Source organism: Amblyomma americanum, chromosome 3 (assembly GCF_052857255.1).
Source record: "Amblyomma americanum isolate KBUSLIRL-KWMA chromosome 3, ASM5285725v1, whole genome shotgun sequence".
NCBI classification, from domain to species: domain Eukaryota; kingdom Metazoa; phylum Arthropoda; class Arachnida; order Ixodida; family Ixodidae; genus Amblyomma; species Amblyomma americanum.
Window position 1 is genome coordinate 167,596,736 of NC_135499.1, and position 12,553 is coordinate 167,609,288.

The window sequence follows — 12,553 nt, forward strand, 5'->3', positions numbered from 1 at the left end:
CGCGGTGAGTTCATCGATCGATGATCAACGATCTTTAAGCTTAGCGCCAACGTGGCCTTGCTTTATAGGGCCACCCTCATAATCCCTACTTTGTTATTTACTTTCAAGTTAGACAAAATTTAGCCGAAATGCTTTCAAATTTCTGTGCAGACGCTTCTGCCGTAGTAATTATTCTGCGAACGAGCAAAGGTATGCCAAAACATTCGGCACGTGTTGGCTGTAACATCCGGACAAGCGCTTTCGCGATGTGCTGCAGAAGACGACGACGACATCGGGTCGGCCATCTGCGTGAGGGTCGCGGTCACCTTTCTTGTGGTGCTGATCCTGTTCATCGTGGTCGTCACGGGAATCCTGTGGGGCGAGAGAAAACAGCGCTTCGCTGCCCAGGAAGGTGCATCCGTTCACGTGACGCTCAGCAGGCGGCCCCCTACCAATACGACTCCCGCTTCAACGAGTACGAGCGTTACTCCGAGTACCACAACTGCAACAGCCACTAATTCTACAACCACCACTACAACCACTACTACTACTACTACTACAACCACGACCACCACGACCACCACGACGAGAAAACCGACAACGAAAAAAGTGGTAAGTATGAACGGGCTAGATATTAATTATCGTGGTGGTTTGGCCGTTTCAGATGGCGTCACTGTTGTGCATTATCCGGTGTGGCGGGCAGATGTCATGACTTAGTTTGGACTTGTGTTTTTAATCACGTTTTGCATCAGAAACAGCCCGTGATATACAACTCCATACTCAATGAGCCTTTCCTTTAAGTGAGCTCTGGTCATGGTGCTTTCTCTAGGGTAACCGGCGTGTTCGGCATAGTGATGTGGTAGTTAGTACCAGAAAAGTTTCTATAGCACCTTTTGCCTAGTGGGAATGTCGGCCATGCGGATATGGGCAGAGTGCTGTGTTCACGGTGTGCCTTGTCCGGTCACGCGAACTATTGTAGACTGCAGGTATGGCACCACTCTTGCCGCTACTCACTTACGGGGCAGAAACGTAGAGGCTAACGAAAATGGTTCAGCTGAAGTTAAGGACAGCACAGCGAGCCATGGAAAGAAAAATGATAGGTGTAACATTAGGAGACCGGAAGGGGGCAGAGTGGGTGAGGGAACAAACGCGGGTTAATGACATCCTAGTCCGCTGCAGCGATGGCGTAGAGGTAGAACATCCGCCTCGCGTGCAAGAGGACCGGGGTTCAAATCCTGGTGCCGCGCAATTCTCCACCGGGTTAAAAAAAAAAAATCCGCGTGTCGATGGAATTGCATAACCAGGCCTGGAGTGCGGCCTTATCTCGGTGACCAGAACCGACAACGCACTCTCTCACCAGAGCAGGATTTGGCCACCCTGGTGTAGTACTTGGCCACAACCTTCTATGATCAAACCAATTAACCCTCGGCCCTCAGTCCCCAGCGGCTGCAGAGCAACTGACCACGGCGGCGGTCAGACCTGTGACGCAGCGGAGGGTGCTAAGAATCTCTGGCTCCGGACAGGCCGCCATTGGAATCTGAACCTGGCAACGTTTAACGCTAGAACTTTAGCTAGTGAGGCTAGCCTAGCAGTGCTGTTCGAGGAACTAGCGGGAATTAAATGGGATGTGATAGGGCTTAGCGAAGTTAGGAGGACAGGTGAGGCGTATACAGTACTAAAGGACGGACACATACTGTGCTATCGCGGGTTAGAGGGTAGACGAGAACTAGGTGTGGGTTTCCTCATTAATAAGGATATAGCTGGCAACGTAGAGGAGTTCTACAGTATTAACGAGAGGGTAGCAGCTATAGTAATTAGGCTGAATAGGAGGTACAAGCTGAAAGTGGTGCAGGCCTACGCACCCACATCCAGCCATGATGACCAGACAGTTGAAAGCTTCTATGAGGACGTAGAATCAGCAATGAATAGAGTAAAATCGCAGTACACTGTACTGATGGGCGACTTCAATGCGAAGGTGGGCAAGAAGCAGGCTGACGACCACGCGGTAGGTGACTATGGGATAGGCTCTAGAAATAGCAGGGGAGAGTTATTAGTCGAATTCGCGGATAGAAATAATTTACGGATCATGAATACGTTCTTCCGCAAACGAGAAAACAGGAAGTGGACCTGGAAGAGCCCCAATGGTGAGATTAAAAATGAAATAGACTTCATACTATGCGCTAAACCTGGCATCATTCAGGATGTGGCCGTCCTCGGAAGGGTGCGTTGCAGCGACCATAGAATGGTAAGGTCTAGAATTAGCCTAGACTTGAAGAGGGAACGGAAGAAGCTAGCGAAGAAGAAGACCATTAACGAGTTAGCCGTAAGAGGGAAAGCACAGGAGTTTAGGATAGCGCTGAAAAACAGATACTCGGCTTTAACTGAGGAAGATGATCTTGATGTTCATTCAATGCACGATAACCTTACATCAATAATTACGGAGTGCGCAGTAGAAGTAGGCGGTAGGACAGTTCGAAAAGATACCGGGAAGCTATCTCAGGTGACGAAAGATCTGATTAAGAAGCGCCAAAACATGAAGGCATCTAGCACTACCGATAGAATAGAACTAACAGAGCTATCAAAGTTAATAAATAAGCGCAAGGTAGCCGACATAAGGAAGTTTAATATGGAGAGAATCGAGCATGCTCTAAAGAACGGAGGTAGCCTAAAAACAGTGAAGAGGAAACTAGGCCTAGGTAAAAACCAGATGTATGCATTAAGAGACAAGCAGGGCAATGTCATTAGCAATATGGATAAGATAGTTAACGTAGCCGAAGAGTTCTACACAGACCTGTACAGTAGCCAATGTAATCAGAACGCTAATGAGAAAGACAGCAGTGCACAGCAATGCGTCATCCCGCCAGTAATGAAAGGTGAAGTAAAGAAAGCCTTAGAAGCAATGAAAAGGGGAAAAGCAGCTGGGGAGGATCAGGTAACAGCAGATCTGCTGAAGGATGGAGGGGACATCGTGCTAGAAAAACTAGCCACCCTGTATACGCAATGCCTTATGACCTCGACTGTACCAGAAGCTTGGAAGAATGCAAACATTATCTTAATTCATAAGAAGGGAGACGCCAAGGACTTGAAAAATTACAGGCCGATCAGCTTACTATCCGTTGCCTACAAAGTATTTACTAAGGTAATCGCTAATAGAGTCAGGGCAACGTTAGACTTTAATCAACCAAATGATCAGGCAGGCTTTCGTAAAGGATATTCTACAATAGATCATATTCACACCATCAATCAGGTGATAGAGAAATGCGCAGAATATAACCAACCTCTATATATAGCTTTCATTGATTACGAGAAAGCATTCGACTCAGTGGAAACCTCAGCAGTCATACAGGCATTGCGTAATCAGGGGGTAGAAGAGCCTTATGTCAAAATACTGGAAGATATATATAGCAACTGCACAGCTACTATAGTCCTCCATAAAGTCAGCAATAAAATTCCAATAAGGAAGGGCGTCAGGCAAGGCGACACGATCTCGCCAATGCTGTTCACCGCATGTTTGCAGGAGGTATTTCGAGGCCTGAATTGGGAACAGTTGGGAATAAGAATAAATGGAGAATACCTAAATAATCTGAGATTTGCTGATGACATTGCCTTGCTGAGTCACTCAGGAGGTGAACTGCAAATTATGATCAACGAGTTAGACAGGCAGAGCAGATCGATGGGTCTAAAAATTAACATGCAGAAAACCAAGGTAATGTTCAACAGCCTAGCAAGGGAACAACAGTTCACAATTGGCAGCGAGAGCCTAGAAATTGTGCCGGAATACGTCTACTTAGGGCAGGTAGTGACAGCTGATCCGGATCATGAGCGGGAGATAACTAGAAGGATAAGAATGGGGTGGAGCGCATATGGCAAATTCTCGCAGATCATGAGTGGCAGTTTACCAATTTCCCTCAAGAGGAAAGTGTACAACAGCATAATCTTACCGGTACTCACCTATGGGGCAGAAACGTGGAGGCTAACGAAAAGAGTTCAGCTTAAGTTAAGGACAACGCAGCGAGCCATGGAAAGAAAAATGATAGGTGTAACGTTAAGAGATCGGAAGCGGGCAGAGTGGGTGAGGGAACAAACACGGGTTAATGACATCCTAGTCGAAATCAAGAGAAAGAAATGGGCTTGGGCAGGGCATGTAATGCGAAGGCAAGATAACCGCTGGTCTTTAAGGGTAACGGAGTGGGTTCCAAGAGAAAGTAAGCGTAGCAGGGGGCGGCAGAAGGTTAGATGGGCGGATGAGATTAAGAAGTTTGCAGGCAAAGGGTGGATGCAGCTGGCAAAGGATAGGGTTAATTGGAGAGACATGGGAGAGGCCTTTGCCCTGCAGTGGGTGTAGTAGGGCTGATGATGATGATGAGTCGAAATAAAGAGGAAGAAATGGGCTTGGGCAGGGCATGTAATGCGACGGGAAGATAACCGCTTGTCATTAAGAGTAACGGAGTGGATTGCAAGAGAAGGCAAGCGTAGCAGGGGGCGGCAGAAGGTTAGGTGGGTGGATGAGATTAGGAAGTTTGCAGGCATAGGGTGGGCGCAGCTGGCAAAGGTCAGGGTTAATTGGAGAGACATGGGAGAGGCCTTTGCCCTGCAGTGGGTGTAGTCAGGCTGATGATGATGATGATGATGGCACCACTTCCCGGTCCTGCTTGTTAAAATTCTCACTGAACAGCTGATCGACGTGACATATTTTGATCACGGCTTCGGACAGACACAACACCGACGCCGCTTGCTATGGAGAAAAATAATACAGCGGATCTCGGTGTATATGTAATAAAAAAGAAACTCACAGTAGATTACCACTGTTTAACGCGGGATTGAGCAACACGGTAAACACGGTAACCACTCTCTGAGTTCTACGAGTGGAAACCACACTGTGGCTGAGCATTCCTAATTCTCGCCGTAGCTTTCTCGTTCTACTGTAACCACCCTCCGGATGATTCTCATGGCAATAACCCACCTGCTACGCCGATAACTACTACTACCACTACCACCACACCGACGCGAAACCGCGGGACGGGCGCTTAACGGGAGGTAAAGTAGTAACGCTTACGCGGTGAACACTAAAATAACTGACCTGCTATGCTCAGGGTCTCTCGTTCTTCGGCCTAGGCACTGCATTCCTTGCTTGATAACAAACGGTGTGCCCGTTTTGAAAAGTATTACCGCACTACTGATAACGAAACATTGCTATTAGACGCACATGATGCGTAGCGGGAATCCCAATTTTCAACAGAGGCTTGTGCAGTTCCTTCCCTGACATTCATATGACAGTGCCATCGCTGCATTCCTTCGTCTGCGAAAAAATTGCAGCTGCGGCGAAAGCGCGCGACTTCCATCGCAGTGTCTCGATTCTCCGATCAAGTTCAAGTACTGCGGGCAGGGAAACGAGGGGTACTACTACGACGGCGCCACAAAAAAGTGCCTCTCGACAAGGGACCAGCCGTACTTCAATTGCATCAGTGGTCGAAACCGATTCCCCCACCACCCGCACTGCATGGATGCATGCGTGCGGCGAAGCCCGCACCTGGATATCTGCTACGAAGCCCCTGAACTGGTTCCCTGCCAAAAGAGCGACATGAAGCAGGCGTGGTGGTTTTACGACGGCGTAAGGTAAAACGGCTGGGAAGTACTTCTTCTTTTTACGTAATGCGATGCTTTTCTCGAGAGCGTGCTCCTTGAAAGCAGCGTTTGATTTGTTTGCACGTTAGTTTGGGGGGCGTGGGTTCATCAGCATAATGAACAAGGACGTTCTGGTGGGCTAGTTGGTTCATGATGAACAGAAAGGGTATAAACTGCGCGAACAAGACGGGACGAGAGGCACACAAAGGCACACATGGGATGAGAGGCACACAAGCAGACACTGCGCTTTGTCTGTCGATTTGTGTGCCTCTCGTCCCGTCTTATTCGCGCAGTTTATACCCTTTCCGTTCATCAGCATGTCTATGGACGGCACCTCTATTGGTTGCTTATGTTTAGAACCAGTTATAGTCGCCATAATTAGCATCACTTTAGGCAAATCATTCAGATGAAACTCGTTGGCAATTCCAGCGAAAGTAAACACAGAGCGTCTATGACTTACAAAAGTACGCAAAGCATGCTGCACTCTACAAATAATTCTAAAGAAAGTGAGAAATGAAACGATCTCTTCCATCCGGCGATGCCCTACTATGGGTCCTCTGACCTGGTTAATGGCCCGCATAGACAGTTTCATTCCCACACATTGACACGAATAATAGTACCGCGCGCTTAAAAAAAAAATACTGATCAGGTCTAGTTAGTTGGCGAAGAAACTTCACGATCCCAAAACTGATGAGCACGGCCGGAACCTCACTTGCTTCTTCATGCGTTGCAGTTGCAAGGAGTGGAGCTTTGAGACCGGATTGTGTCCTCGCATGACCGACCAGATCGCGCACTACAAATGGGAGTCGGATTGCGCAAGCCTGTGCAAGGGGCCGATTTATGCTGCCCAGTTTCACTGTTATGGGCCCGAGTCCGGAGACGCCTGTCCCGTCGAAGCCATAAAAGAAGCCTACTTTGCGTATCCTAATTCGAACGGTAGCATGGAGTGCCACTGGATGGATATTCCCACGATCAAGAAGCACCGCTGCATCGAAGAAAACCGCCGGTAGGTTCGCAAGACGACCGCACAGAACACCGTCTTTGTTTACGATTTTCTTGCCTCCGTTTTACCAAGCACGCTGGTATTAAGCTCCTTTAGTTTGCCGTGCGCAGTGACTATGCGCGCAACCAATGCACAGAGCAGCGCAGAACGCCACGTATCTAGTGGCGCTTTGAGGGCGAATCCACGCTACAAACGACCACACCCGCGCGCCACAGGCATTTGACGTGTTGCATGGGAAAAGTGGCGATGTGCTGCTCGCTTGATTCCGTTCCTGCTTCGGACAAAATACGGCGTCGCTGTTACATTCTTCGGCGCGATAGGTTGCTCTGATTTGTACTATTCTTATTTTAATTCGAACACTAAGCCGCGGTGGCTCAGTGGTTAGGGCGCTCGACTACTGATCCGGAGTTCCCGGGTTCGAACCCGACCGCGGCGGCTGCGTTTTTATGGAGGAAAAACGCTAAGGCGCCCGTGTGCTGTGCGATGTCAGTGCACGTTAAAGATCCCCAGGTGGTCGAAATTATTCCGGAGCCCTCCACTACGGACCTATTTGTTTCTCTCTTCTTTCACTCCCTCCTTTATCCCTTCCCTTACGGCGCGGTTCAGGTGTCCAACGATATATGAGACAGATACTGCGCCATTTCCTTTCCACCAAAAACCAATTATTATTATTACTATAAACTGCCCACGAAAAGGGGCGAATGATTGGTAGCTCTTGTTTTGCTGATAATTTGGCGATTTTCAAGCTGTGGCGCCAAAGCGTATGCGGTGCGCTTGTCGTCATAGCGGCTACACTCGCAGTAGTAGTTTTCCAGCTTTGTGTCAGCTTTTACATTTTGCTCTATATTCATTGTTTTTCTCGTTGAAAAAAAAATAAGGCTGTTAAAACACTCACGATTGTTATCATTACAGAAAAAAAGCGTCTTCATCCTTGCGATGAACCGCTTTCACGTATTTTCATTATTAGATGGTGCGACTGGTGTGCACGTCCATATGTAGGACGATACGGCACTGCAAACGAATAGCGCCAGGGTTGCGCTTTTTACAGTGTACGCGGCGCTGTGAGCGCTACGTGTTCAAGCTCACTGCCTGCGCCCAACTAGCGCCCGGCCACACTGCGCGCTGCTGTTGCGGATGGGGCACTGAGTGGCACGCTTCTTAACGTAAACTTTTCCTGTCTGCACCGATAGTAAACTCTGCTCCCTCTGCTCTTTCTTGTCACCAGGAAGGCATTGTTTGTTTGTTTTTTTATTTTGTCGTTTGTTCTTACTTGGTTGATTTTCTTCGTGTGATGATTTTGTGATTTATCGCTCGTTTTTGCCTACTTTCAGTCAGACGAAGGAAATCTTTGCGGTTATGTCACTAAGTTTATACGTATTTATGCTCACTGGCTAAGCGTCAAAGAAGTTTTGACGTTAAAATACAGTAGCAAAAGCAAACAGCTGGAAAAATTATCGTCAAAACGAGGAATTGTTGGTATGCGTTCCGTTTAACCAACTTATCACGACGTAAAGCCTCTGTTATTAATGAAAGCTGACGAATCGCAGGTTCGATACTATCGACGACTGCATCGTCACCTGCGTCCACACTCCGCCTCAAGGGTTCCAGGCTCTGTCGCCAGACATCCACCCAATACGGATGGAGCGACCAACGCCAACATATGGAGAACGATGACGCATATATGCGTCTTGCCTCCCTTAGAACTCTTTAATCGCACGTAAGGTGCTTGCGAATGTAGTTATGGCTAAGCACTGTCTAGAACAGGTATGAAACATAAACGGCTTTAAATGTCAGACTGTTGTAGCGGATCAATTCCGCTTTTGATTTTCACTCGGCGCACTTATGTCCTTACAGTAATATTTGGATGAAAAGCTTACACCTGCAAAGTAAGAAAAACAATACGGCGATCGTATAGACTCAAGGGCTTCAAGCCTTGTGCTAAGGATTGCATTAAATTGGGCAAGCACGCATGTCATGTTGTGGAAGCTGTCACCTGGCATGTTTAGGCGGCTGATCCAACCTGTTTTAAACATCCGACAAGGCTACTTAATGGGAAGGCGCTTGACATTTGCATACACAAATCCTTCATGGAATAGCAAGACATGATATTCATCACGTATAGTAGGACGGGAGGGACTGATGTCCCGACTTCGTCTGTCACCCCAAACATGTAAAAAAAAAAAAACAGCGGGCAGCCTCGAAATCGAAGCTGTGTATATCTCCTCGACAAACTGACGAAACGTGCTCAGCTGTTTATTATTCTCAACAGATAGAGTGCGACATTGCTCTGGCATTCTGTGAAGCATGCATGTTACTACCATATGAAAAGGCGGGTAGCTTAGTGAATAAAGTGATGTTATAATCGCAGTAATTGCAGTAAATCCTTCAGTACTTCTGATTATCTGATATACTGAGGCAGCGAAATTACTTCATGTCGTCGTTTCTGAATGGTGAGAAGCTGTCTGCGCGATACCTTGCGGTGTTTACGGCATTATCATACAAGTGTGACGAGCATTCCATTCTGGCCATCTGTAACCGGCGCGGATCAAGGAGCGTTACAGACAACTGCGGACTCTCCTTGAGAATGCTGGCCACTGAAAACTAACCATTTGTGGCAATAAGTTGCATATAGGTTGCATAGTCTCTCATCCGTGCAACCGGTTCAAATGACGCGCGAAAATAGGCCTTTTCGGGAAGAGTCATCTCGTGGCGGGTAGAGGAACTAAGAGGCTTTATTTTCCAGCGGCGTGGGTCACTGCGGCGCCACCTGTATATCTGACATGGTGGGGCAGGGGCACGGGAGCATGGCTACAGTGTGGGACAGGTGACATGTGGAGCATTTTGCGGAGTATTAAGCAGTCGACGCGATATGTCGGAGCCCAAAAATACGGAGTGCACCTGCTAGCGCGTTTACTACGGGAATTACTGAACAAACACCATAAATGGCACGCGCTGAAACACATAGGCACCACGAGTTCACAGTCGAAATCTACACTAAATGTTCGACACCTAACCGCATGAAGAGGTGGAACTCGAGATTGAATTGCCGACGAAATATTTCAACCAAAGACGGCAGCACACTACGAGCTATCATGTACTGCAACTGTACTAAACAAAAGCACATTAGAATGAGAGAAGGAAATGGAGTCTCTTTGCAGCTTTCAATCGTAGCCGTGACACGCGTGAATCTTAATTGATGATGATGATGGTGAATTTTTATGGTGCAAGGGCATCTGTGGCCAAAGAAAGCCATATCACACAGTTTTTTCTTCTACTCAAGGTGGGTCAAAGACCCATTTCCCAAGCATTTCACCCTAAAGAAGCCGAGCTCCATGCAGAGGAAAGCTCGTGCCCATTGTATCACCGGTGGGTACCCGGCGGCACTGGGGATCGAACCCCACACCTCCCGCGTGCGAAGCTGCTTCTCAAACTATTAGGCCACCGCTGTGGTGCATCTTAACTGAAGGGCGCAAGCAGTTGAACTAAAAAATGAAAAACAGTGCGGAAACGTATTGATAAAGACATGCGTTGTTAATGAAGCCGCTGAATGCGCCAGAGGCGGCCCCCTATCCCTCTTCACTGTCTTCAATGGGGTTGACGACGACGAAAACAGCCTCTGACAGATAGGTAAAGTTGGCATGAAAAAAAGCTTCTGGCCCACTAAAGGCAATAAACAACTCGCGGAATCCAGAAGGATCGAACTTGTTTTTCATGGAGAGCAAACAAAAAGTGAGACTAGCTACGACAACCCTCCGCGAGCATTCGAGTGATGTTAGAGCAGAGATGCCCTCCACAAGTACGAATTCGCGCCAGACAGAAACGCCCGACATGCCCATCTGCCGCAAAGTGTAGGCATGCCTGCATTCCCTGAGCCCAGCCTAATCTCATTACAGAAGACTATGGCTAGTGGGCCATGGTCTGCGGCGTCGCGTCTTCCTGCGCTGGTAAGTCACAAGAGCGAATGAAATAAGATTTTCAATGTTCGATTGTATCGAATAAGCGAGAGACATCAAAATTCTAGGGCTTATAAAGTCTTCTTGTTTTTAGCTTCTTGCTTAGAAAGCAAGAAAACTTTTAACAACAGACAACCGTTTTGCTGCGAAAGAATTTTGTCTGGCGGTCCTGAACGTGGGCTTTCCTTCTCATTATCCTCCTCTTAAGTTGTGTCCGACCACCCTTTTTCTCGACCTTGCCGATTCATTTTGTCCCTCTTCACCGGTGACTGCCTCTTTGCTGCGCACTCTCATGAGTCGTGACGTCACCGCTTCCCAACCTCAGGTATGCATTGAAAAGAAAGAGGAAGAAACGAGCTGCACGCGTTGTCAGAATGGCTGATTGCGTCCCGGAATGGAAGTGCTGACTCGATGCTGGTGCATGACACCCCCTTCCACTTAAATCGAAGATGAGTGACTTGAGCCACCTCGGTTCCGAGGAGCTAAACGAAGTGCGAGAGGCTGCCCACGATGTGCCACCCGACGGAGAAGAGCACTCCGAGTTGTTCGTCACCCCCGTCTCACCAACGGGACAGTGCCCGCCGAGTGGCCAGAGCGACGGTCCCCATACGGCGCTTGCAGAGACCGGCACAGCCCCAGAGAGCAGCCGCACCATCCGCGGTAGTTCTAGCAGCTGGTTGCACTCTGAAGAAATACTCTCTTTTCAAGGCAAGCTAGCACGATCGCTCAGTAATAGTGTTGCTCCCATTTTGCGCGGAGATTAATCTTGGAACGTGAAATTTGCATCAGCATTCGGTGGAGTGCGGTAACGTAGGCAGAGAGTGGAGGTGCCGCACAGAGGCTGGAAAGCAAGTCGAGTTTTGTTACTGGGCTCTTAGCTATCTCTGAAATCTGGTCCGAAGTACAAACGGCGCAGTTTCTTGGCCATCAAGAGCGCGCTACACAGAAAGCCGGTGACATGATCGCGTACCAGCGAAAGAACGGAAAAGCGTTTGGTACATTCTCGACTTAACTTAGGGGAGTACTTTCGTGCAGAGGCTGCAGCAGACGAAGACGACGACACCTGGTGGCCGTTCTGCGTGCGGCTTCTGATCGTGCTCCTTATGCTGCCGATGCTGTTCATGGTTTTCGTCGCGGTGATCGTGGTGATCATTACCGTCAGACCTGCCGAGCGCGTGAGCACACGTCGGCGGTGGAGCAGACTATCTTCGAAGCACGAGCGAGGCGACAGCACTCAGATCTTCAGCACTACCAGTAGCGGCACGTCCTCGAGCACCACGTCAGACACAACTACTACAAAAACCACTATCGCGACTACTACTACGACAACCACGACTACTACTACTACGCCAACCACGTCTACCACGATTACCACGACCACCACAACAACCTCTACGACTACAACCACTACTACCACAACTACCACAACGACGACTACTACTACAACAACCACTACTACAACCACTACTACCACCACCACTACTACAACCACTATCACCACTACCACAACTACTACTACCACTACAACCACTACAACCACCACTACCACGACTACTACTACCACTACAACCACTACTACCACGACTACCACGACTACTACTACCACTATAACCACTACTACCACGACAACTACTACTACCACCACTACCACAACTACTACTACTACAACCACGACTACGTCGACCACTACTACCTCAACGACCACTACCACTACAACCACTACTACCACCACTACCACAACTACTACTACTACAACCACGACTACGTCGACCACTACTACCTCAACGACCACTACCACTACAACCACTACTACGACCACGACGGGAAAACCAATACATGACAAGCTAGTAAGTAGCTACAGATGGATAAGTAACTACAAATACAATAGTGCGCTTGCTTTTGCAAGTATCTACAGAAGCGAACGCGCTACTGAACAAACGTTAGTTGGTTCGTACCTTCTCGTGCAATTTGGAGAATGCTGAGCAGATCATCG

General features: G+C 48.3%; 1 protein-coding gene across 1 annotated transcript; it reads left to right on the top strand.

Moving 5' to 3' along the window:
* The first annotated feature begins 489 nt into the window (after window positions 1-489).
* Window positions 490-8,437, top strand: LOC144123452 (uncharacterized). Its single transcript, XM_077656276.1, has 4 exons — window positions 490-591; window positions 5,327-5,595; window positions 6,338-6,610; window positions 8,155-8,437. Exons 2-4 carry the CDS (start codon window positions 5,480-5,482, stop codon window positions 8,279-8,281), a joined length of 516 nt encoding a protein of 171 aa, XP_077512402.1. The 5' UTR covers window positions 490-591; window positions 5,327-5,479; the 3' UTR covers window positions 8,282-8,437.
* The last annotated feature ends 4,116 nt before the right edge of the window (window positions 8,438-12,553 follow it).

Coding starts and splice junctions, on each gene's coding strand:
- LOC144123452 (XM_077656276.1), top strand. CDS start 5,480: ATGGATGCATGCGTGCGGCGAAGCCCGCACCTGGATATCTGCTACGAA. Junction 5,596..6,337: donor TGGTTTTACGACGGCGTAAG/GTAAAACGGCTG, acceptor CATGCGTTGCAG/TTGCAAGGAGTGGAGCTTTG. Junction 6,611..8,154: donor TGCATCGAAGAAAACCGCCG/GTAGGTTCGCAA, acceptor GACGAATCGCAG/GTTCGATACTATCGACGACT.